This window comes from Carassius auratus, chromosome 26, assembly GCF_003368295.1.
Source record: "Carassius auratus strain Wakin chromosome 26, ASM336829v1, whole genome shotgun sequence".
NCBI lineage: Eukaryota > Metazoa > Chordata > Actinopteri > Cypriniformes > Cyprinidae > Carassius > Carassius auratus.
This window is the reverse complement of record NC_039268.1, coordinates 22,161,196-22,185,889: the sequence shown is the minus strand read 5'-3', so window position 1 is coordinate 22,185,889 and position 24,694 is coordinate 22,161,196. Positions and strand designations below refer to the sequence as shown.

Genomic DNA, 24,694 nt, shown 5'->3' with positions numbered 1-24,694 from the left:
ACTCATTCTTCACCTGAACTACACATAAAATCATACTCGATGCAAAGATTTAATAAATATATTTATTGAAAAAAAAAAAAATCATAAATTCATTTATAAAATCAACTATACTCCCGAGTCTGATCACGCATCGAGTCAGACAGTACAGTACGTATAGATGACATGGCGGGCCATTTCCTTATTACCACTGGACTGGTAAATGAGGGACAGGTTGTAGGCAATCTCTCTTCTCAAGTCCACTTGATCATCATCAATCCCCTTCAAATGACAAGAGAAATCATTTAAATTCATAAAGCATTGAAAACAGCCTATTAATATGTGGATATATATTTATATATATATACACACAACACAGAGCTTCTGAATGTGTTTCATGTTGAGAGAATTTGGGAGATCTCTGGGATGATTTATGGATGTATGTTGGATCATACAGATATTAAACTGAAAGCATCTTACCTCCAGTTTGAGTGGGGGGAGGGTGAGGGCTTTCTCGTAGTAGTGAATGGCTAAATGACCGAGTCCAAGCTGCTGTAAAGCCCGAGCGATATTATACAGAGACTCCTGACAATGACCTCGGAGATCCACATAGCGCCACAGGAACGAGAAACCCTGATAAACAACCAAAACATGTGGGATTTATTTATCTATCTATCTAAATAGGGACATCTTGTTGACATCCTCCCATTAAAAAAATTAATACAATTATTACTTAACTTTACTTTAGGACCATTAAGAGTTTTTGCGACTAGTCATTATATTTATGACAATTAAGCACATTTGCCCCATAAATTCTCATTACTGCCACATGGGCATATGAAAAAAAAAAAACAGATAAAATTAAATAAAATAAAAACTCAAATACATTTGTAATACAACCCCCTTGAATGAAGCAGTAAATTAATGGGCAAAATGTATAAATATAACAATTAAAAAAACATATTATAATAAATTAAGTAACTTTATTAAACCAAAACTTTTTTTCTTTATAATTTCTTTCTTTCTTTAAATTTTTTTAATAGCACAATCTAATAAAGCTAACTTGAAGGGAAATTTCAGCAACTTTACTCCCAAAGGTAACAAGTTCAGAAACACACATCTTACTGTACCTGCACAATGAGTGGATGCCTTTTCATGACAAACTTCTGACAAGCCATGTGAAAGAATGTGAGACCCACAACCAAACTATGAAGAGGATGATCGGGCTGGTTTCTGAACGCCTGCATGTACTGACCTAATCAGTGAAGAGAAAGTATATTAATCATAGTTATAGTAATAAACCATTTTTAATGGTGCATTTTTCACCAATTATGACGATACTCAAACGCAAACTACCTATGACACACTCATGTGCAAAACCTAGTAGTAAACACCAGAATTGTGGGATAGCAAATGTCTAAACCATACCAAGTGCGTGTTTGAAGGTCCCAGAAACCAGCGAGGTGTGTCCGTTGAGAAGGTAGAGCGCATGGTTGTCGGGATGTTTGAGCATGAGACGCAGACAGAAACGATGATGTCTGGCATCCTGAGAGTGCAGGGTAACCTGATTAAACACGTTCCACAGCTGAGTCCGTTCCACATTGTCCATTAACATCAACCTGGAACAGATAGAGTGTACATATAGAAAGTACTTAAAGACAAGTTCTCTAGTGAGAAAGAAGACCAAATGGTCACTTAAAGCCACTTCTCAAATCAAATTAATTCCACTTTGCGATCAAATGAAGAAACTTTTAGCCTCAAACTTGATTTTCAACCCACTATTCCTCAGAGAACCATTTCTCAGATATTAGACTTGAGGTCATCTTGAGATTTAAACGAATGTTGGCCCTTGTGTGATTGTTTATGCCGCTAATTTGATCATGGTTTCATGCATGAAACTCCCAATCTGACATTTCCTCGCAAACTGTATTTATTTTGGTGGTAAATGTGGGTTTGTCTGTTTTAAACATATTCTTTATTGTGTTCAATTTATATACATGAAATAATAAGAATGAATGAATCAGTTAAATTAATCAATAAATCATTTTAACTAAAAACTGAACAAGTAAAATAGAGGACAATGCATGATTCTGTGTTTTAAACATGATAAAACTATGATCAAATTAGCTAAATACTGTATAAACAAGAAATTAAAAAAATATTTTAAAACAAAGAATAGAAAAACCACCAAAATAAATACATTTTTCGATGGAAAATTCAATGTAAATTCTGTGTTTTAAACATGCCTCAAATAAATCAAATAAGCCAAACCAGGTTTTGATTCATTGGCTGATTTTATTTCTTTAGGATGCTGAATATTTAGACAGATTTATCTGACCTTATGTAATCATAAGCTTTGCGGAAGTTGCGGTCGAGGAAGGCGGCAGACAGGCCGAGGTATTCCAGCTCTTTGCGCTTCACGCGGTCGTCGTAGAAGGAATAGTACTCTAAAGTGGAGTCCACTAATAACTCGGCCTCAGCGAAGCGCTTCACCTCACACAGAACGGCCAAACAGCGCAGTAACAGCTTCCACCAGTCGTCTCGAGAGAGGACACTCGTCTTACCTGAGAGAGAAAGACATTGAGATACTAAGCCAGATGTGGAGACAATTTGTTGACTTTAAAGAACCAGAATGCTGGGTTGTAGCATGTAAACATTATCGATGGTAGAATTCATTCTGTGATCCTCAAGACTGAGGCACAATGAATGAGTGTTACTGTAGCTAACTCTGATGTGCTTCACCTATCACATCCAGATACGCTGCCTCCTGGTCGACAATCTCTGTCAGGTTGTTGCTTGACACTTTAATGAGCTTCAGATGTTTGACTCCAGAGGACCTGTCGGAGACGACACACACCTTAGCCCTCACCATCGCCACCTTCACGAAACAGAAAACACAAACTTTAGATGGAGAGGATTCATTTAGAGTCTCCTAAACCTGGTAGTCAGAGAGCAGGGATTAACTACTAGCTCTTTAAGAGTGGTTTGCTACCAACATTAGCTGGGTAATTGAATAAACATTGATATAGGCTGCTTCAATTGTATACGGCCCGATTCATCAGATTATTCAGGTATAGATAAAATACGATGGCAGACTATTAAAAAGATTTTCTGTGTGATAATCATATACATTATTGTTTGTTTATTGTTTTTGTTTTTTTGGAGCCTAGGTGTGCCAACTTTTTTCTGTTTTTCATATAAACAATGTGTTTAAAAATATATGGTATACCTATATTAAACTGAATCTGACAATATATTATACTCAGTAATGAATTAATGAAAAATAGTCTGATGAATCAGATATACACCACCTCCAAAAGAAGAAAATATTTATGTCCTCACCACAGGTGACGTTTAGAGCCTAAAAGCTCTTCATTCATGAAAATTCTGCTTTGCATCACAGGAATAAATTACACTTTGAAATATTTTCAAACAGAAAGCAGTTACTTTAATTAGCAATAATATTAAACGTTTTTGTATTTATTCTTTTTTTAATTGGATTTATTTATTTATTTAGATCAAATAAATGCTTCTTTGGTGCTCATAAGAGACTTATCTTATAAAAAAAATATTAGTGAACGGTAGTATATGCTGCCATTTCTGTACATCTCTGCCAGAACTTTATTATGTATATATCATATTATACTTGCTACAACTCACACACGGCTCTCTTTACATCACTATCAGATATTTAGCACAGTCCGATTCTGACCTTCAGGAGCATGGACAGCATGGTCAATACAGTATCAATGTAATCATCAGTGCGTCCTTGAGCATGCAGAAGAGTCGAGCGATGCAGCAACAGCTTCAGTTCCTGAAAAACAGCACACACATAATCAAACACAAGCTCAACTCAGTGTCCACACATACAAACACTACTTAAAACACTACTTAAACAACTTAAAAAGACTTGCAACTGTTGGTCTTTCTGATTCTGCTATAAATTGGTTTGCTGACTATCTATCAGGTAGAACACAGTCTGTGGTCTTGAAAGACTGTATGTCATCTGTCCTGTCAGTTTCAAAGGGTGTCCCTCAGGGATCAGTTTTGGGACCTATTTTATTTTCATTATACATAAATAATATTTGTGATAACATCCCAAACAATAAAAATAATCTTTATGCAGACGATACTGTTATTTATTGCTTCACGTCATCAGCTTCACAAGCACTTCAAGGTTTAAAGTCAGCATTTAATAATGTTCAGTCTCGCCTTTGTCAACTTAAGCTTGTTTTAAATATAGATAAGACTAAATTAATGATGTTTTCGACCTCTAAAGTTGAACCAAAATTTTTTCCTGATATTTTATCATTGCAAGGCACTAAAATTGAATGTGTTATTTGTTATAAATATCTGGACACTGTATTGGATGGTCAGTTAAGTTTTAAAGTGCATATTGACAAATTAATTTCCAAACTTAAGCTAAAACTTGATTTTTATTACAGAAACAGAATCTTATTTTCATTTAATGGTAGAAAATATCTGGTATCTGCAACATTTCTACCTTTGTTGGATTATGGTGATATACTATATATGAATGTCCCAACACATTACTTGATATAAAAACTTAAATAAAAGTTGATATAGTTTTCCATAGTGACTTAAATTTTATTACTGGGTGTAGCTATCAAACGCATCAGTGCATTTTATATGAGAAGCAGAGTTACCATCCTTGCATATCAAAAGAAGTTTTGATTGGTATTGTTTAATTTATAAGTTTATTTGCAGTCTTAATCCACATTATTTGTCTCTCAACTTCAACAGACGCTACAAACTCTGCTCAAATGATTTGATGCTTCTCAAAGCTCCTAGGGTTCGATAGGGAAAAAAGGTTTTACATATAATACATATAATCTCCCCTTGGAATTACCTACAGGATACCCTAAAGCTTACCACGTTAGCGTCACTAAATGAGTTTAAGCAACTTAAGCAACAAAATAACATGTTTTAACCATAGGTAAATTATTTTTGTGATTTATGAGTGTGTTTTTTATGTTTTTGTTGTATTTTGAATAATTGTATACTTTTACTATTTGTTGCTGCTTTCTTGGCCAGGTCACTCTTGTAAAAGAGATTTTACTCTCAATAAGTTTTAACCTGGTTAGATAAAAGAACTGAACTACCTGCTGGGCAGCAGAAGAGTCCTGTGCAAGGGTTTCAGCATCATACATGGGCTCCAGGGCCTTGAGCGCCATGTTGGGACGTCCCAACTGCTGCTGGAGGGTGGAGAGGGCCAGACGCGCATCTAGATGAAGTGGAGCCATTTCAACAACCTTACTGTAGCTCTTTACTGCAACCTCCAAATGACCAAGCGCCTTCAGACACTCTGCAAACAAGCAAATCAAGATCAGATGATATTTTACGTCATTTAACTAATATTAATCATTGCTTTTCCAGATTTAGTGCAATAAAGCATGTAACCTGCATGTCGGAGCCAAACGACCGCCAGGTTGTATCTCTCCGAGCAGACAAGGGCGGAGAGCAGAGGCAGGGCAGAGTTATACTCGCCCTCTTCCATAAAAGCCTCGGCCACATCCAAATACAAATCACCCAGCTCCTCTGGGCTCTGCTCCATCAGTGACGTCAGCATGGGCTAAAGCCGAAATGTCACCGGCAAGAAAATCAAATATGGATGAGACATCAGTCATCACATTTATTCCATAATTTTAAAGATGTCATTTGCTCATTTTAAGTGTTAAAATGTTGCTGTTACACTTTATTTTAAGGTGTCCTTGTAATAGTGTAATATATACATTTAAAAACGGAGTAATATTAATTAATTACATGTACTCACTATATGGTAAAGGTTTGGATTAGAATTACTTGCATGTAATTATGCATAATTGATTGTTAGTATAATAGGAAGTGCATGTTATGTGTGTAACAACATGTACAACCTTAAAGTAAAGTGATATAAATTATTCCTTCTAAATGTTAAAACAGCATTCAGCAGGTATTTGTGAATATACACAATTTTAAATAAACACAAATATTTTCCTTAAAATAGAAGGCATGGGTTTGCAAATGTTCAGTTAAAACGTATTCAATACAAGGCGAGACATTTTTTTTAAACAAACCTGTTTAGAAACCAAAAACGTTAGTTGGAAACGAGTTGTATAAATGAGAGCTTGTGCACGTGTGTAAATGTGCTTACATCCAGAGGTTTGATGACGTTCCGGTGGATGAGACACACCATCATCTTCACTCTGATGTCAATGGGGACATCATCAGGAATCTCCACCTCTATGATTTTGCCTATGCATTCAAAACATAATGCTATCAGACTAGTCCTGCCAAACTAAAATCTACACTGCAAAGACTGCATAATATAAAGCACACAATGAATAGAAGAAAACATGCCATTGTTATTAAACATTTATTTGTTTTCATTATCATCATTATCTGTGGTACAGCATTACACATTATGACAAAACATTTATTTTTTTGTCTCACCTTTTTCCTCTTCGGATTCTTTTTTCTCCTCGTCTCCTTCTGTGTCCTGAGCAGGCGTGTTGTCAGCCGTCTCCGTCTGCGTCTGCGTCTCGGTCTCCTCCTTCTCCTCTCTTTTCAGAACGATCCCACAAAACTTCACCAGCACCTACAGATGCAAACATTTTACCATTTCCATTCAAATGAATACAATAGTTGTAAAAAGGTGAGCCACTTAGAACCATCTTGCATTAAGTGTGAATTACGACATGAGATAGTTTAAATATTGTAAAGATATTGTTTAAAATCACCACTTTTTGTAACATTTTTTTACATTATAAACAATGATTTTAATAATAAAAATTAATAAAAATAAAAATAGCTAAACATTAATCTTAACAAATAATTACAGAATACTATTTTTATGTAAGTGTGCACTGACATAAAATGTTTTATATTTCTTTATTCATTACTAATAATACAATTCATATTTCTATATTCATTAGATTTAATTAATACAGTAGTTCCAGTCTTTAAGGTAAATATAATGGGTAGGCTCATTGTTATTTATAACATTGGACAAAAAAATATATTATTAATTTTTTAACATTTTAGCAACTTAATTGTGGAAAATACTCATGAATTAGTTAACGTAATTCTGCACTGATTTTTACAAAGGATTTAAATCATCTTCCTTCTCAGAGTTCTGCATGTTTTCATTCAATTGTATCAATTACAGAGCCAATTGAACTTTAGCTACAGTATTTTTCTGTCTTTTTGATAGTTACATAATGGCATCACGTGTTATCCATTACCCTGTTCTGCTCTCTATATTTCACTGTTTGCCACTGAAAGCCTGCTAGTCTTTTCTGACCTCACCTCCAGAGCTTTATCATGTTGGTGATTGGCTATGTAGAGTTCAGCAGCCATGTTGACACACTCATGTGAGACGAGTTCAGGATGACTCTCCAGAGCTTCCTCTATGACTCCGATAGCGGACGGCAACTCGCTGCTCTCATAGTAACTCCTGAAATAAACACATGCACAGTTCTGGGGTTACAGACTATACAAGCAGAGATATGTACTTCATAGCTTTCAGAAGCTGTCATGGCATTAATGGAACAACCATGAGCTCATTAACATGTAAACAACAATACAGATAATAACAGAGGCCACTTACATGTGAAGTCTTAAAGGTACAGTAGCAATAACTGTTTATTTTTAAGAGTCAGCGAAAGGGTGGAAGGTCCTGAAACTAAGTTACGGGGCAAAAAACCTTGTCTAACAAAAGATGAGAGCATCGTACTTAGCCATGTCTCGTGAGAGCTGCATGAACTGTTCTCCGTCGGAGGGAGGCAGCAGGCTGAGGATGCGGCGATACCCGTCCATGGCCTGCTTGTGCTCCCCGACCTGCTCATACAGGCTTGAGCGCTCCCACAGGTACTGAACGTTACTGGGGTCACATTTAATCGCTGCGAACAAAGCAGTAGACATCATGTTCTTGAAACACATTTTACAAAGTCATCTCAGTACTTTAACCTCTGCTGAATTAGAGTCACCTGACTGACTGTTAGTAAAAAGCGATACACTTCATCTCACTTTTTATTTGATTTTAAAGCCAAGCCAAATATTTTAAGAAACTTTTTTTTAAGATATGAAGAGCGACAGATTTACAACAAGAACAAATAAGAATAATTATAACAACTATAAATAATGAACAAAAAAGATATTCTATACAGAATTTTTATAAAGTACCGTAATATTATTGTTATTAGTACAGAAATAAAACTCCAGATAGATAGATAGATAGATAGATGCAGACAGACAGAAAGATGCAGACAGAGAGACAGACGCAGACAGACACAGATGCAGACAGACAGACAGATGCAGACAGACAGACAGACAGACAGATAGATAGATAGATAGATATATGCAGACAGACAGACACAGACAGACAGAAAGATAGCAGACAGACAGACAGACAGATAGATGCAGACAGACAGACACAGACAGACAGATAACAGACAGACAGACAGATGCAGACAGACAGATAGAAAGCAGACAGACAGACAGACAGATAGAAAGCAGACAGACAGACAGACAGATAGATAGATTAAACTGATCAGCAAGGACAGTAAAGGCCTTTGCATGGTTAGAAAAGTTTGTTTGCACTTCTTATTCATGAAAAAATCCTGAAAAAATGTATTATGGTTTCCACAAAAATATAAGCAGCACAACTGTTTTCAACAAAGGAGTAATGCTGCAGAAAAGCCAGCTTTGCATCACAGAAATAAATTACATTTTAAATTATGTTCCATTAAAAAAAGTTATTTTAAACTGTACAAATATTTCAAAAATGTTACTCTTTTACTCCATTTGTAATTAAATAAACGCAGGCTTGGTGAGCAGAAGATACATCAGACCATTGAACAGCAGTGTAGATACGCATCCTGACCTTTAGTGTAGCAGATGATGGCTTGTTTGACGTTATCCTGCTCCAGGGACATGTCTGCCAGTTTGACCCACTCCTCACAGTCACTGGGGTTCAGATGAGCAGCGATCAGTCCGAACTGAAGCGCTTTCTCCATGTCCCCCTGATCCTCATAGATCATAGCCAGTGTGGAGAACGGCTCGTATGCCAGAGGAGCTGAGAGAGACATGAGGGTTTATTCAACGACACTGCTGATTAATGTGAAGAAACCACTACAATCAAAACACTGTGTCTCTTTTTGTTTGAGTGACCGGGGTCAACTTTTATCATCACAGCAAATAACCACAACAACAACAACAAAACTCACCTTGGCGAATGATCTCCATGCACATCAGGATGGCATCATCCTTTTCTCCTCTGGCGTAGCGGATGTTCGCCTCTCCCATGAGTCCTCTGAGAGCCCGTGGTAACTTACTGCGGTGACGTCTTTCCTAGAAAAACAGAAACAAACCAATCTGCTTATAATAAACTGAAGAGTTGATCAATGCTATACAATTATCATGATCAAAAACAGTGATTATTGATACCTGTATACGTTAGCAAAAAGTTATTTCTGATATTTATTTTATTTAGAAACTCTTAATCTATTACTAAAATACTTCCTGAATTTATAAAGCAAAATATAATGAATTAACTATTTTTATATTAATATATCATTTTAGTAAAATATTTTTATAATTTGTTTAAATACACATTTAACTATTTAACTTAAATCAGCATTTTTAAATGCCTAAAATAATAACTACAAATAAAAACAGATTAATCTTAAAATAAATGAATCTTATAAAATCATAACTAATCATTAAGGAATACTAATTGTATGCATCAAGTGTGCATCATCACATATGCATATAAATGCTCTTCTGATACTTCTTTATGCAAAAACTCAAAACATAATAAATAACAATAATAAATAACCCATTTTTGCATATGCAACTAGATCAAAATGTAAAATATATATATTTTTTATATTTTATTGTCATTGATTATTAATGCTTCTGACCTAGCAGGGCAATCTACCAACCTTCATCATTTTTTTATTCTCACGGTTCAGCTCCATTTCTAAGGCAAACACATCTCCGGGTGTGACTTCATTGCCGTCATTGTCCTCCTCTTCTTCTTCTTCTTCTTCTTCTTCTTCTTCATAATCGTCGTCGTCATCTCCATCCTCCTCTCCGATGTCTTTCCACTCCATCTTCCCATCTTCATCATCTTCATCCTCCTCCACACACTCCTCCAGTCCCTCTCCGATCATGGAGGCAAACGCTTTCTGAACAGATGGACTGACTCCTTCTTCTGCCGTTTCTGTTAGAGATCACACAAAACACAGCTTGTGGTGTGAAGTTGTGTGCCGCTGAATACTGATTCCCACCTGCCTTGTTCAAATGCTCTTGATCTGTTTGCCATACAAGCAAGAATATGAAACTAAAATCTGATATATTATCTGTCAGACAATCAATAAATCCTACGATCACATTTTAGGATCAAAAAACAACTGTAATTACTGTAATAAATTAACTTTTCATAAGAATGCATTAAATTGCTCAGAAGTGAGGTTAAAGAGATTTATAATGTTACAAATAAAATCAAATGAACAAATACATTTTCTTTTGAGCTTCTGCTTATCAAATCATGTCATGTGACACTGAAGACTGAAGACTGGGAGGAATGATGCTGAAAATTCAGCTTTGGATCACAGAAATAAATTACATTTGAAAATACACTGAATTAGTAAACAGTTATTTCAAACTATAATAATATTTCTGAATATATCTTTTTACCCTCTAGCTTTTGAATGGTAGTCTAATTTATAAATACATTTCCTATTTAATACACACATTCCACAATAAAGTTATTATATTTTGTTCTGTGTGCATTCTGCCATACGTTTATCCTAACTTTAATAAATAATTTCATAGAAGTAATGTTTTTCACCTCTTTGCCTCATAAATCTCTTACTACTCTATACACAAATATATACTACGCACTGGTTCTCAACAGTGTTATTAAAGATAATTATCTACTCCAACTTGCAGTATGCATATTATTCTGAAATTCATACGTTACATCTTTGGTATCAAGATGCATACAAAATCATCTAATATTTCATTAATTAAATTAATGCCTGATTTAGAGGTTATATTAATGTGTTTTGTGGGACATACATACATACACACACACACACACACACACACACACACACACACATATATATATAGTGATATAGCACCTGTGTGACGGCTCCGTGTTTCTTTAGCGCTCGGTTCAGAAGTGTCCTCCTGATCAGCTGCTTCATCATATTCTCCCTTCTGCTCCAGAAACACAACACGAGGCACATAACACTCCATAACACTTCAACAATACCATGGTGCATGTAAAGATCACACTCCAAAATAAGCGCTTAATGTACACACATTATATATGCACTGTAACAGACTGCAGATTCAGACACGTTCATACTGATGAGAGAACAAAAGCGGAATATTATTACCTTATCTTTTGCTTTTCTTTCCTCTCTCCGCCTTTCAAACTCCTCGAACGTTATCTTTCCTTCTAAATAATCATTTAATTCGGACATTGTAGAAAATGACTAAGTTTACTGCATCAGTCACACGCAATGTAAACACACTTGCGCGCGTGAGCGCCGTCGCACGCTTCCTGCGTTTCTACTTTCAGCCAATCAGAGAACGAGCTCAAATTCTTCTTCGACGGCGAACGAATCGCCATTTGAAAAGACCCACATCGCCATCAAGCGTGAAATGAGTATAATGGGGAAGATAATAAAATATATATATGTATATTTAAATATTTATTTTTATGGAAATATATAATCCTTCGAATTTTTGCTGTTAGTACTTCCATAATTGAGGTTTTGCACATTGTTTTTGGCTGTATAATATTTAGTAATTATATATATTTATATATATAAATAATACATTTTTCTGAATTTAAAACCACACACACAAAAAAATAAAAAGTCAGCTTTTTATTATTAAAAAAATTCACTTCATATTTATTCTTTCATTGATTTTAATATCTCGGTGAAGAAGGAAGAATACATAACTGTACAATATTGATATTATACATCAATAAATATTATGTATCATATATCTGTCTCAGAGTAAGATCAAATTGGCCTCCATGCATGAGGGGGAATTAAATAGAACAGAGTCGCTCTCTTAGGAACAGTGAGTTTCACTCTGTTTTCTGACTGTTGTTCAGTATTTCTTGTGTTGCAGTGGATTTCTGTGCAGGAAAAATCAGCTTGTGTAGCATTTCAATCTTCTCTTCCTCAGTTTTTGAGTTGAGCTCAAGGACAGGAATCTGAACACAAGAAATATAGGAGGAATATTACTGAGAAAACCAGAGATTGAATGGTCGGTTCTATTCCAAAAATACTGCCTCAGTATCTGGTTTTGGTGGAATTATTCAGTGTATATCTGACGGATTTGAACCTTACCAAAACAGGTTTATAACCAAGTTTTTCAAGATGCCGAAGTTTGATAACCAAGCTGGCTCGAGGATGTGTTGTACCGAAGCAAAATGAAGTATGCGGGGCGCAGACCACTGCAATCCTGAAATAAAGAACAAAGAAGAGCTGGTTAATATGACTGCAAAACTACCTTGTAGCATTCATCCCAGCTGTTTTGTGTTGTGTTTTACCTTTGGGCACACTGAGGTGACCCAGAATCCTTTGCACTGAGGTCACAGGTTTCTTCTGTTTGATGAGGCAGTGTGATCACACAGTCTAAAGCAAAGACAAGACAGCATTTCAAACAATATGTACACAGTCTACTCCAACATGAACATAGTAAACAGCCATAATGCCACGTTTGAAACAAGTTATTCTGTTGGAAATGTAGGAAAGGTTTAATTGAGCATGCAAAATATGGTATATTAGCTTATTAATTTATATGATCATTTTATTATATTAATATTATGCAATTAATATATAATTTGCATTTAAAAACCTACTTAATTGTTTTATGATTTGTTTATAATTTATGTATAATTTATTTATATTCTATTCTGTTTTGTCAACATTTAATTGTTGATCATTCTATTTTCAACCATTTATTATTTTACAATAAACTATTTTCTTTTTCTATTTTATTTTGGTTGCTTTGTATTTTGTGTCCAGAACTTGTTTAAAGTAGCTTGTGAAGTATTTTGCATTGTATTTGACATCTTAATGGTGCTAAAACCTTTTTGCTTTTTTTTTATTATTATTATTATGTAAAACATAAGTTCTCATTTTTAAAGTCAATTTGACTTGGTAATGTGTTTGCTTGACATACTTTTTTCCCATCACTTTTAAAATACTTCAAATTGCACTGGGTTTGTTTGAAAGGTGCTATATACTGTACATAAAGTTTGATTGCTTGATTTATATAATACTATTAAATATGATTAAATTATGAAGGAGAAATTATGCCCAAAATTTTATGAAAAGTTATTTTAAATGTAATTACATTTCACAATATAACTGTTTTATTGTGTTTTAATCAAATAAATGCAAGACTGTTGAGCATAAGAGACTTTTAAAAAACATTTAAAAAAAATCTTATCTGACCCAAACTTTTCCATTAGTTTGCAAATTATTTTCTAGTTTTTTTATCTTTTATTTTGGAGTAAACTTGACCTGGCCGTGTTTTTTGGCAATTTATTATACTTTGTTTAAATTGCATTAGATTTGTTTAAATAAAAATCTTATTTAGTTTGAATCTGACTTCCTTGCTGTGGTTTAATTCATTAATAGCAATATAACTCTAAGCTTGAACTAATACGAAACAGAAAGCTGCACAGTAACATGAGGTTCATCTCACCAATGAAATAAATGCTCTGCTCCAGCACACTGTCCTGAATAGCATCATTTCCCACAATGCTCCTGACTGCACTGAGCACTTCCTGGTTGGCTGTGACCGCAGGAGCAGGAACTGAGATGTGCAGGTCTGGGACAGAGGTCAGCTGAGGTTTATCCAGTCGCAAACACAGATCCAGCGTGTGCAGCCACCTCTGAATCTTCTCCGACTGTCTGCCTGCGAGGACACAGGAACTGATCACAGCTCAAGTGTGACGGTTTAATGATGTAGAATCACTAACCTCACTAACCTTTCTCTAGGAGCTGCTCCAGTGTGTCCTTCTCTAGCAGTTTCTCCAGCGGGGTTTGGGGGAAGTGCTCCAGCAATCCCAGACAGTAGATGGCTTTCAACAGGTCTGTGGGAGACATCTTTGGAAGGTAGGACTCTAAGACCATTGTGACACTGGCCAGAAACCTAATTAAAAAGCAGGAAGTGTTAACAGTAAATATTCTGATTAAAAAAAATCGACTTTAATTGTAAAATGATGTGCAAATGATTTGCAACGTTTGAAAATGTTCTTCTGAATGGTAAGTGATTCGGAATCAGAAGCTTACTGTGTTTTTTTCTCTTTCAGGTCGTGATTGAGGAGCGAAAAGACTTTTAAAACGGAGAGAAGGTCTTTCAGGGTCAGGCTTTCAGACTTCTGAATGATTCTCTCTGCAAACGCATCCAGCAAGACCACGGGTCTGAACAAAAGATTCTCAAATGATACTAGAAAGAGAATCACCTGGAAAACATAAGAAAATTATTCATAAAGAACAAAAATCAATTGCACTGCAATGAAGCGGATTATGCAATTCATCATAGACACTAGTAATAAACACTCCTTTCTGCTCTGACACTGTAATGAATATATTCAGGGCAATAATAGCACATTATTTATATTAAGGCCAATAAAAGTGAAATGATGGTTAATAATATGCATCAGTTGGTAAGACTTTTTTTATGCTTTTAGAAAAAGAAGTCTCTAATGCTCACCAAGAATGCATTTAATAATAATACAAAAACTGTAATATTGTGAAATATTATTACAATTTACAATATCAGTTTTATATTTTAATATATTTGTAAAAATATATTATTTCTGTGATGCAAGGCTGAATTTTCAGCATCATTATTCCAGTCTTCAGTGTCACATGATCCTTCAGAAATAATTCTAATATGCTGATTTACCGCTCAAAAACATTTTTTATTTTTAATGTGTTGTTTTTTTCAGGATCTTTTGTAACATTATAAATACTTTTTGAGTCACTATTTGAGTGTAATTGCTGAATTAAAGTATTAAGTTCATAATCATACCGACACCAAACTTTTGAAGTGTATGCTGTTTTAGCTATTTAGAAATACTCTTACTACTAAATAACCTAAAATAAATCATATAATTCAAGTGAAATTAGGCAAAAATGTACTATATTCTATTCAAAGAAAAGTCAATGTGCAAAAAAAAAGACATGGGCATTTGTTTGGTATTTTTATAACCTGGCATAGAAAAAATATTTTGTTTAAATTGCAAAAATAAGGTTTAATACTGCATGTATGCATCTTCTAATAAAAATGTGAGTGGTCCTCGACTCACTACTACAAAACATGAGCATGGATCAGTTTAACTGAAGTCTTAGATCAGCAGATATCGCACCTGTCTGTTGGACCACATTTCAAATGTGTTGGCCACGTACTCCGAGACGGAGCTGAAGAGCGTGTAGTTCCTGTAGTGAAGCTCATGGCAGGACTTCAGTACCGAAAGAAGTCTATTGAAGGGAAATTCATGCACGTTTTCTGCAGGAAGAAATGAGAAGTGGTCATGATTGACTCATTCGAACGGTTTACTGTGGTTCTGGGAACATCCGCTCATCCTCACCAGCTATCTTCCTGCTGCAGACATCCAGCAGAGGTTTGAAGTTCAGGCCCATGGCAGCCAGGCTGGAGAACATGTACTGGGTGTTGGGTGGACTAAACCCATCTGCCAATGACAGAGCTTTGTTCTGAGGGAGAGCAGATGAGCCACTACTTCATTCAGACATTAACAAACGCCAATAAAGCCTTGAAGAGTGTTACGAACTCAGAATCACCTTTTCTCCTTTGAGAAATGTCATGTCTGACATGTTTCTCAGTTCAAAATATTATACATTTTACATTGCATAAATACATTTTGAGACATCATGGTCATAAAAGAAAATTAGGAGTAGAAACAACATAATATTGAGAATATGATGTTAGTTACAATACAAATTTTTTTATATAAAAATGTATAAAGTTAATTAAACTGTAAAATTATAAATAAGGTTTGTAACAACACTCGTTAAGAAAAATAAGTAATCTCAATGACGCAAAAAAAAAACATTTCTTATTTGTATCCTTTTGATTTGAGTAAATTTGACCTGGACAAGTTTTTTTTGTGCTTTAAATAAAGAAAATGTACTTAGAATCACTTAAGATTGTACATTCAACACATTTTAGGTGATATACATAACTAATCAATTGTAATCTAACCGCCAGCTCTTTCTTCAGAAGTATCGGAGAGTTTTTTCCCACGGCGCGCATCATGCTCTGCAGAACAACCACATTCTGGATCTCAGGAATACGATCCTTCAGCAACAACCTTCCAGAATCAGATCACAGACTGATGAAAACACACACACAGATGTTATATTTCATAATTGGGATGTATTCATTTTCAAACCTCAAAGCCTCTCTCAGGGCCTGAGCGTTCCTACTGTTTTCCATCTCCCGAATACAGGAAGCCAACACCGAAAGAGACCGTATATCAAACTGATTCAGCCGCTCCTGGATGGGGCAAACAGATTTTTTTTTTTTTTAAATACTTCATAAACACAGGAATATAGCAATATTAGCTCTTCTATTAGAATAAACAATTACTGTATTTTCCGGACTATAAGTCAAAAAAAATGTCATAGTTTGGCTGGTCCTGTGACTTATAGTCAGGTGGGACTTATTTATCAAAATTAATTTTACATGAACCAAAAGCAAACATTCTACAGACGCCAGAGGGTGCTCTATGCTGTTCAATGCTGCTCAGTGCTCCTGTAGCCTCTCTCTGAAAACATAGAGCGCCCTCTCGCGGTTGTAGACGGTAATGTTTTCTCTTGGTTCTAAATAAATGCGACTTATAGTCCATTGCGACTGAAAAATACAGTACTTGAAAATTTATACTATTAAAGGGATAGTTCACCCAAAAATGAAAATTCTGTCATTAATTGTTCACCCTCAAATTTCGTCTTCAGAACACAAATGAAGATATTTTTGAAGCATTCAGAGAGCTTTCTGGCCCTTCCACAGACAGCAAGGATCCTAACACGATCATGGTCATGACATATATATATATATATATATATATATATATATATATATATATAGAGTGTCAGTAGGAAGTATCAGTTTAAATGTCCAAACATTATTTTTGCCATTAAATGTAATAATCCAGTGAGATTTTTGTTTGCACAAAGAGTCTGGGAGCAGCCAGTGCTCTGGAATTGCATGAAGGAACAGAACAAACTGAGACAGACTCAATCCAGAAGAACTGTGGCAAAAGGTTTCTTGAAGCGTCTTGGAGACATTGCTACAGTTCTTCTGGATCTAGTGGATTTCTGGATTTAGACAAAACCTCCAAAGTGATCAGATTCCCAGGACTTCACTCACCTGTGTGACGCGCAGCAGTGTCTGCACAACACGTGTGTTTTGTGACACTCCCAGGTTGATGATGGCCAGCAGACTGTAGGCCAGATCGTCACTCCTCATGCGCCAGGCATCAGCCACGGTGCGCTCACACACCTCCTCAAACACCGGGTGCTCAAACATCAGCTGCAGCTCACAGCGCCGCTGCTCGTCCGTCATCCTCTTCGAGCTCTCCCACATGCGTGAGAAGATGCTGCTGAGGTGCTGCTGCGACGCTGGGAACCTCTTCACCGTGTCCAGCACATCCGCTGGGCACGAACAGTTCTGCAAGTGTGTGTAGAAAGGAGTCCGTTCTGCTTTATCTGAGAGTTCGCTGGTCTCTGGAGAGGCAGCTGTTTGTTTTATCTGAGGATTAAGAACTTCTTCTGCACTCTGACAGTAATACCGGACTGGTGTTAAAGCGTGTCCTCGTGTGCTTTTTCTCCCCAGCTGAGAGGACACAGCAAAGCTTCTGCTTTTATAACATAAAGACGTCTGCGTCCATATAAAAGAGTCACATTTCCACGGCGCCGTGGATCTCAGAGCACACCGGAGCATGTTCAGACCGGATTTATACATGCTTGTGTTATTCTCCAAAGATTCAGACAAAGATTAACCTGCTGCAACAAATGAAAATGTAAAATAGAAACCTCTGTAGTTACTAAAGTTTGTGTTCCTACTGTAAAATCATCACCATCATAAAAAAAGAAAATAATTAGTTATTTCAGCTCAGTTGTAGCATATCATGCCTGAAACTGATCTTACTGTTCACTTGTTGTATTTGCTCTCATTTTCTGCGAATACATCCGAAAGGGTCACAGGTTGGGTGCAAGATCTGGGTATTTTACTAGAATCAGAAAAAAAGAAAAAACTGAATTAACACTTATCTGTATGCCCTGCTGCAAAGAAAATGTGTTTCCTTATATATTAACAATCAAAGTATTAAATTATTGATAAATGGGTGTGTGTATATATATGAAGAGTTCAGATGCAAAAGCCTCTAAATGCCATCTGAAATTTTCAGCTAAAATTAGGATTTTTATCAGGATCCTATATTTATGTTCAGTTATTTCACTTTAATAGCCTGGAAAAGGACCTGCACATTGCCATTAAAGTAAAATGACTCAACCTAAGCATAGGAGCTTGATAAAAATCCTAATTTTAGATGAAAATGTCAGATGGCATTTAGAGGCTTTTGCATCTGAACTCTTATATATATATATATATATATATATATATATATATATATATATATATATATATATATATATATATATATAAATGCCTTATTTGTTATTTTCAGCTATATTATTTGTTAGTTTCCGTATATTATTGTTACGAAAAATGTTTTAGCCACAATACTTTTTATCCATAAAAAACATTTAATAATAAATACATATATTTAGGCCCACTCGTAAAAGAGGATGTGCTTTGTTTTTATTTTGTCTGCGTATCCTTGAACAGAATCCTTGAAGAAATGCGCCGCTATAGCTGTTTAACCCGTGCAATGTTTACATGTTGGCTGTTATTTATGGCACAGCCACAGACATACAGTTTAAGGATCTCGTACACGTTAATGGACAAAATGAAAGGATCTTACCCTTCATCTATCGTCCTCACGTGTGCAGAGCTCTCACTCTGAGCGCAGCCCTGACAGAAACAACGAGCGCGCGATTACTGCCTCACAATAGTTCCGCTTACAAATGCCATATAACAGTTAAATTACACAAGTATAGCTTGTTTAATTCATGTTATATGTACATTTTTATTTTGGACAATTAAAAAAAAAATCAAAAACAAGAGCGAAATTCCAAATGTCTCCTCATTATGGAACACACACGGTTACCTAGCAACTGCGGACGCGCTTGTGAATGGAAAAACATGGCAAAGTTTGTTCTTGCAGGTCTGTATGTTTTGAAACTGTTATATAATATATATATATATATAGCAAAACACCTGGTATTAAGATGTGTGTGGTCTATCGTGTCAGTGTCAACATCATCATTTCAATGCTATAACATGATCTGCGTTGGTCAGGAAAGGCGGATTGTCCTTATTATGCAAAGGCTGAGCTTCTGGCTGATGTGCTGCAAAGAAAGCTGCCTGAGTTTCACATTCACAAGATCTGTGTGCACCCCAGTGACTGGGAGGTAAAGCTGAGAAGTTCACGGAGCTCTTTCATAATGTGCACACAATTCACAAGCTTCATGTTCATGTATGTATCTTATTAATATTGAAGCATTGTTTCTGTGTAGAAATGGCTGGAGGACACCTGTGCATCACATGGCTGGGAGCACTCGTGCTCTCCTCTTGTCTGGAGAGAGCTGACTGATCGTGGAGGGAAAGGCCTGCTGCTCGGAGGCTTCAGTGATTTCCTTGAACATGCTCAGGTTTGCACGGGATACTCAAATAAAACAGGAATCTATTGATCTCAAAGTAATCAGAAAAATGTAAGAGCTCACCTCTGCAGAAGTTTCAGTATAAATTAGGGGTTTTCTCAGTGGCTTTGGCTCTTTTCTTTTTTTTTTGTGTGTGGGACAACTCTATTGCATAGAACAATGAATTCATGCATTAAAATCTAGTTATTATGTCAGTGTATTGGCTAATGCCACTGACATGAAGTGTTTTAGCCATCGTGTGAGCCACACTAGTGTTTATTTGTTTCGGTAACATGTCAAATAAGCCTGGAAATGTTTCTTATGTATATGCATATTTATTTATATATTTATTTGTTTTTACTTTTTTCTTGATGCTGTTTTTATCTAGCGGAGTGCTGTTGTGTATTACACTAAACATTAGGGGTTTTAACAGCAGGTAAAAGTTTCCAATGAAAAGTCAATATTGAACTATCCAGTTTTGCATGTAAACAGTACATCTGTATTTATATTCCATATCATAGATATTTCTGAAGCATACATGTCAGACAGATTTTGACACTGAATGAATCATGTTGCATGCATCACATGATAAATTATTACAGAATTAAGAGAACATACAACATATAGTAATTAATGCATATACATACATATATAAATCTAAATATAGCTTGAAGTAATGTAAAAATGGGCATCAAAATTGTATAAAAAAGATTGGATTTCACTCTGAATCCAAATTAAATCGTCTCATGATCGAGAGACATCAGCTTTCTATTTCAAAGTTCAAATTTCAGTAATACATTCAAATCTTGTGTGAACAAGAAACACATTGCCCAGACATGAAAACTTACTGTTTAAAGAAAAAAAAAAAAAAAAAAAATCTCATGAGAGAATTTATCTCTGGGTGCTGTGCAATGAATATGCAATGCATAGAGGATGTGCCAGGTTTTATTCCAGCTCTAAATTAACAATATATTAATTTAATTAAAATTAAACAAAGCCCTTTCTTTTTAGCTCATATTGATGTAAACTGCTACTACATTAAATCAGAAACTGATCAGTGACAATGCCCAGAGACCAATGCAACATGGGATTTCATTTAGATATTGCAATTGAAGATGATTACTTTTGTCCTCTCCTGCAGGGTTACTATGGCATCACCTCAGATATGAACTCTGATCTGATGCAAAAAATTTCAGCCGAGAATCAACAAATTAAAGAGCTGTGTATAGAGGAGGAAATCCACCGACAAATGTCCCTCAGACCTCTGCACATCTGGATCAGCAGGTGAACAGGTTTAATCAGGACCTTTTGTCTCAATATTTTCTTATTGCTACGATGCATGACATTTAACCTGAGATAACCCTCTTTCAGTGCTCTGAACCCCATCTGCTACAGCCTCATTCCTCAGTTGTTCTCCCCGGGGCTGTTTCCAGGTCTCCCCACCTTCAGCCTTCACCTCATGGACGCTGACGGCTCTGAGGAAATGCTGCAAGGACTCAAGATGGAAACAGAAGACCTTGCCCAACATCAGCTACATGAAGTCACTGTCCATTCAGACCAGACACGGGCATTTAAGGAAGCCCACTTCATTATTTTTCTGGATGACCTTCAGCCTGCGTGTGAAAGTAATGATGTGCAGGATGACAAGGACCACACGGTGAGCCAGGTGGCAGAACGTTTTCGCTGCTATGGGCAACTCATCGAGGCAAATGCACAAAAAGACGTACGAGTGATTATAGCAGGAGACTCCTTTGTTAATCTGAAGTGCTCACTGTTAATTGAGAACACACCCTCTGTTGACCCACACAACTTTGTGGCAATGACAACTCAACTAGAATACGAGGCGAAAACTCAACTTGCGCAGAAGTTGTCAGTAAAAACTGCAGGTAAAATAGTATTAACTAAATGTAATTATTAGTTCTAATATTAAATTGCAATAAAATGTGAAATTCAGTTCCGTTTGAAGCATTTTGAAAGTATTTATAATTTTCATATATATATATATATATATATATATATATATATATATATATATATATATATATATATATAATATGCTATCATATTTGTATTATATTGTATTTTTAGGTTTTTATTATTTTTATAATTTTCTATATATTTTTATTATTTTAATAATTTAAATATTGATTTATAAAAGTTATTGTAATAATTATAATAATAATATACTATTATATTAATAATCATTGTATGGGTAAATTATTAAATCATTTATTAAAATACTTAAAAATATATATTTTAATCAAGTATTTATTCATTTGTTTGATTGATTGTTTATTTTCCTGTCTTTTGATGTCTATGCTTCAGTTTTCCCTTTTTATTATATTTGCAGACATCACTAATGTCATTGTATGGGGAAACATCAGTGGCAGTTTCCATATTGACCTACAGAGGGCGAAGGTTTTCAGATGTGATGGCGCAATTTGGGGACCAGATGGTTTTTCTCAGCAGGTCCTGGAAATGATTTACGACGGGTAAATATAATTGTGGTGGTGCATAAATCATTTAAACCATATGGCTCTTTCATTTACGAATCATTATAAAGGGTATCAGTAAATAAAAAATCTGACATAACATGGTTAAACTAAATTGGCATCTTCAATTACATCACATGTGCATGTTCCAAACAGATCATAAATAGTCTAAATGCATGTTTTATTTGCTACTCATGTAATTATACATGTTTTACATACAAGGAAATGGCTGCAGACAGATTTTATGAATTTAGTGCATAAACACCGTACCACAATTTCATCAAAGACCAACAAAGCCACAGGAATATCTACAACAAATGGAATAATGACAATTTTAAAGGCCTGGAATAATGATGCATCTCCAGAGGACGTCTTCTCATTGGGTGTTATTAGTACAGGCAAGGCTATCGGGGTCATTCTCTAACATGGAACAAATATGACTATCTATATAATGTATATTTTATAGTTAATTTACTGACTGACCTCTGTAAATCTGCAGGGCAGTTTGGGATTCCAGCAGGTTTGGTGTTTTCTGTGCCGGTGAGCTTCAGGGACGGCTGCTGGTCAGTGCGCTCGGACGTTACTGTGACAGATGAGTTGAGGCAAAAACTTAACGCTTGTGCTGATGAACTTAAAATGGTAAGTGCATAAAGTGAAAAAATGTTAAATGACAATGTAACATTATTTTGTCAGAATACAAACTTCAACAACAAACAATCAGAAAACACATGATAATGCTGCTTAATGCATTCATTTGCTTTAGGAGAGAGACACCGCTGCTCGAATACTGAAGATGCATGATGGACTTCAGTGACACGACTCGTCATTATTCTAATCAGAACACTTTTTAGAGCTATATCTGGGTTAGTTAGCATCTAAATGCTTCAAATGGCAAGCGTGGTGACCTTGGCTAATAAAAATGTTCAGCTCAATACATGAAAGACTGTTAGGCTTCAATTCAAGTCAGGAAAATTGACAGAATGTGGGAATACTGGATGGTAAACGCAATTTTTGAAACATATCTTTTGCTCCTACTTTCAAGTCGTTTTTGTTCAAATCATCTGTTAAATGCATAGATGTAAACATAAATTCTCAGAAAAAAAGGTACAAAAGCTGTGACCAGGGCAGAACCTTTTCAAAAGGAACAAGTATGTACCATTAAGGTAACTTTAATGTGTACCTTTAAAGTTCTTATATGCAAGCTTTAGGGGTAAATAAGGTACAAATGTGCTCCTCTTGAAAAGTTACTGCCTCGGTGATAGCTTTTGTACCTTTTTTTCTGAGAGTGTATGAGAGGACGTCAAGTCAAAAATGTTGCAAACCACTGGATTACTGGAATAGATTCTTACTCAACTTCTTGTGTTTTAAGTCTTTACAAACCTTGCCACTACCCAATAGTGTTTTTGTTTTTTTAACCCTGAAAAGTTCTTCATACTGGAACCTGTAAAATGTCTTGTTTTTGATGCCTGGGCATTGCTGTGCTCTTTCTTTCTAAGGTGTTCTGAGAGTTTTAGTGTGTTGCTATGGTGTTGCTAGGGTCAACTAGCCCAGGTAAAATAGACCCAGAAATCTGAATCTTCTAAATGCAGCTTGAAAGCCCTTTTTACTTAAAAAGCATCCATTAAAACCATAGACCTCTGTAATGTTTCCACCCTCAGAGATTTATCAGGTGCACTTATGGAGATTACAGTCACCTCTGACTTTAAGCAGGGCGACCATCTGCCTTGACTTCAGCTGCCAGCTCACCACAGGCCCGAGGCCTTCACACACTGACTGTCATTATGTGGACGTTAAGTCATGCCTGGCTTTCTCTCTCGCTGTTCTCTGAGCTCAGTCAGCAGATATTTAATGCATGAGAAATTTGTATTCTACATCATCCTGCTTCGTCCCCCGATTTTAAACGTGGTAAAACACCCTTTATTAATTTACATATTGGATCCCTAAATAGTGCTAATAGCGTTAATATCATTGCGGTTATCTTTTTAGTTACCATTCTGGCCTTAAAGTAATAGTTCACTCAAAAGTGAAAGTTTTCTGAAAATGTAACGTTACATATGGCATTACATCAATTGTTCACCAATAGATCCTCTGCGGTGAATGGGTGCCGTCAGAATGAGAGTCCAAACAGCTGATAAAGACATCACAATAATCCACACCACTCCATCAGTTAACATCTTGTGAAGTGAAAAGTTTGCAAGAAAAAAAAAAATCCACTAACTTGAAACTTTTTTTTTTTTTTTGTCAAAAAAATCCATAATATCGCTTCCTCCACTGAAAAAAGACCATCCTTTTACATCAAAACGGTTTTGGACTTTATCAGTGCATATTTCTCTCCTGATTCAGACAAGATGATTTTATTCACTAGACGAAGCAATATTGATAGACAGCCCATAG

At 35.6% G+C, this 24,694-nt stretch overlaps 3 protein-coding genes across 4 annotated transcripts; 1 reads left to right on the top strand and 2 right to left on the bottom strand.

Annotated features, from left to right (window-relative positions):
• Positions 1-42: 42 nt before the first annotated feature.
• On the bottom strand, positions 43-11,566 carry gtf3c3 (general transcription factor IIIC, polypeptide 3). The gene is made up of 18 exons (XM_026204804.1): positions 11,388-11,566; positions 11,127-11,205; positions 9,921-10,201; positions 9,204-9,327; positions 8,861-9,052; positions 7,712-7,877; positions 7,285-7,432; positions 6,430-6,574; positions 6,131-6,231; positions 5,398-5,569; positions 5,100-5,302; positions 3,689-3,790; positions 2,719-2,854; positions 2,315-2,540; positions 1,405-1,595; positions 1,107-1,231; positions 457-609; positions 43-258 (listed from the first exon to the last, which is right to left on the bottom strand). Exons 1-18 carry the CDS (start codon positions 11,472-11,474, stop codon positions 136-138), a joined length of 2,754 nt encoding a protein of 917 aa, XP_026060589.1. The 5' UTR covers positions 11,475-11,566; the 3' UTR covers positions 43-135.
• Positions 11,567-11,879: 313 nt separating this feature from the next.
• Positions 11,880-19,138, bottom strand: fastkd2 (FAST kinase domains 2). 2 transcript variants are annotated; one of them, XM_026204801.1, is made up of 13 exons: positions 19,031-19,138; positions 18,196-18,277; positions 17,416-18,047; positions 16,439-16,542; positions 16,249-16,357; positions 15,617-15,740; positions 15,395-15,534; positions 14,313-14,485; positions 14,009-14,172; positions 13,723-13,935; positions 12,560-12,644; positions 12,357-12,471; positions 11,880-12,220 (listed from the first exon to the last, which is right to left on the bottom strand). In XM_026204801.1, the coding sequence occupies exons 3-13, from the start codon at positions 18,007-18,009 to the stop codon at positions 12,092-12,094; spliced, it is 1,950 nt and encodes a 649-aa protein (XP_026060586.1). In that variant the 5' UTR covers positions 18,010-18,047; positions 18,196-18,277; positions 19,031-19,138; the 3' UTR covers positions 11,880-12,091. The 2 variants fall into 2 exon arrangements, with proteins under 2 accessions (XP_026060586.1, XP_026060585.1); XM_026204800.1 differs by having other exon boundaries at positions 17,416-18,050; positions 19,031-19,136.
• A 108-nt stretch (positions 19,139-19,246) lies between these two features.
• mdh1b (malate dehydrogenase 1B, NAD (soluble)) lies at positions 19,247-24,350 on the top strand. Its single transcript, XM_026204802.1, has 9 exons — positions 19,247-19,333; positions 19,468-19,580; positions 19,686-19,820; positions 20,950-21,092; positions 21,180-21,694; positions 22,159-22,300; positions 22,523-22,698; positions 22,800-22,939; positions 23,064-24,350. The coding sequence occupies exons 1-9, from the start codon at positions 19,258-19,260 to the stop codon at positions 23,112-23,114; spliced, it is 1,491 nt and encodes a 496-aa protein (XP_026060587.1). The 5' UTR covers positions 19,247-19,257; the 3' UTR covers positions 23,115-24,350.
• The last annotated feature ends 344 nt before the right edge of the window (positions 24,351-24,694 follow it).

Bases quoted from the DNA above. Each gene is read 5' to 3' on its own strand.
- gtf3c3 (XM_026204804.1), bottom strand. From the start codon at position 11,474: ATGTCCGAATTAAATGATTATTTAGAAGGAAAGATAACGTTCGAGGAG. The intron at 7,433-7,711 runs GTACGATGCTCT...TGTTTATTTCAG, and splicing joins CTCTCACGAGACATGGCTAA to GAGTTACTATGAGAGCAGCG. The intron at 1,596-2,314 runs GTCAGATAAATC...TATCTGTTCCAG, and splicing joins AAAGCTTATGATTACATAAG to GTTGATGTTAATGGACAATG.
- fastkd2 (XM_026204801.1), bottom strand. From the start codon at position 18,009: ATGTATAAATCCGGTCTGAACATGCTCCGGTGTGCTCTGAGATCCACG. The intron at 14,173-14,312 runs GTAAGCTTCTGA...CTTTTTAATTAG, and splicing joins CTGAAAGAGAAAAAAACACA to GTTTCTGGCCAGTGTCACAA. The intron at 12,221-12,356 runs GTAAGGTTCAAA...TCTTGTGTTCAG, and splicing joins TTGGTTATAAACCTGTTTTG to ATTCCTGTCCTTGAGCTCAA.
- mdh1b (XM_026204802.1), top strand. From the start codon at position 19,258: ATGGAACACACACGGTTACCTAGCAACTGCGGACGCGCTTGTGAATGG. The intron at 22,699-22,799 runs GCAAGGCTATCG...GTAAATCTGCAG, and splicing joins ATTGGGTGTTATTAGTACAG to GGCAGTTTGGGATTCCAGCA. The intron at 22,940-23,063 runs GTAAGTGCATAA...CATTTGCTTTAG, and splicing joins GTGCTGATGAACTTAAAATG to GAGAGAGACACCGCTGCTCG.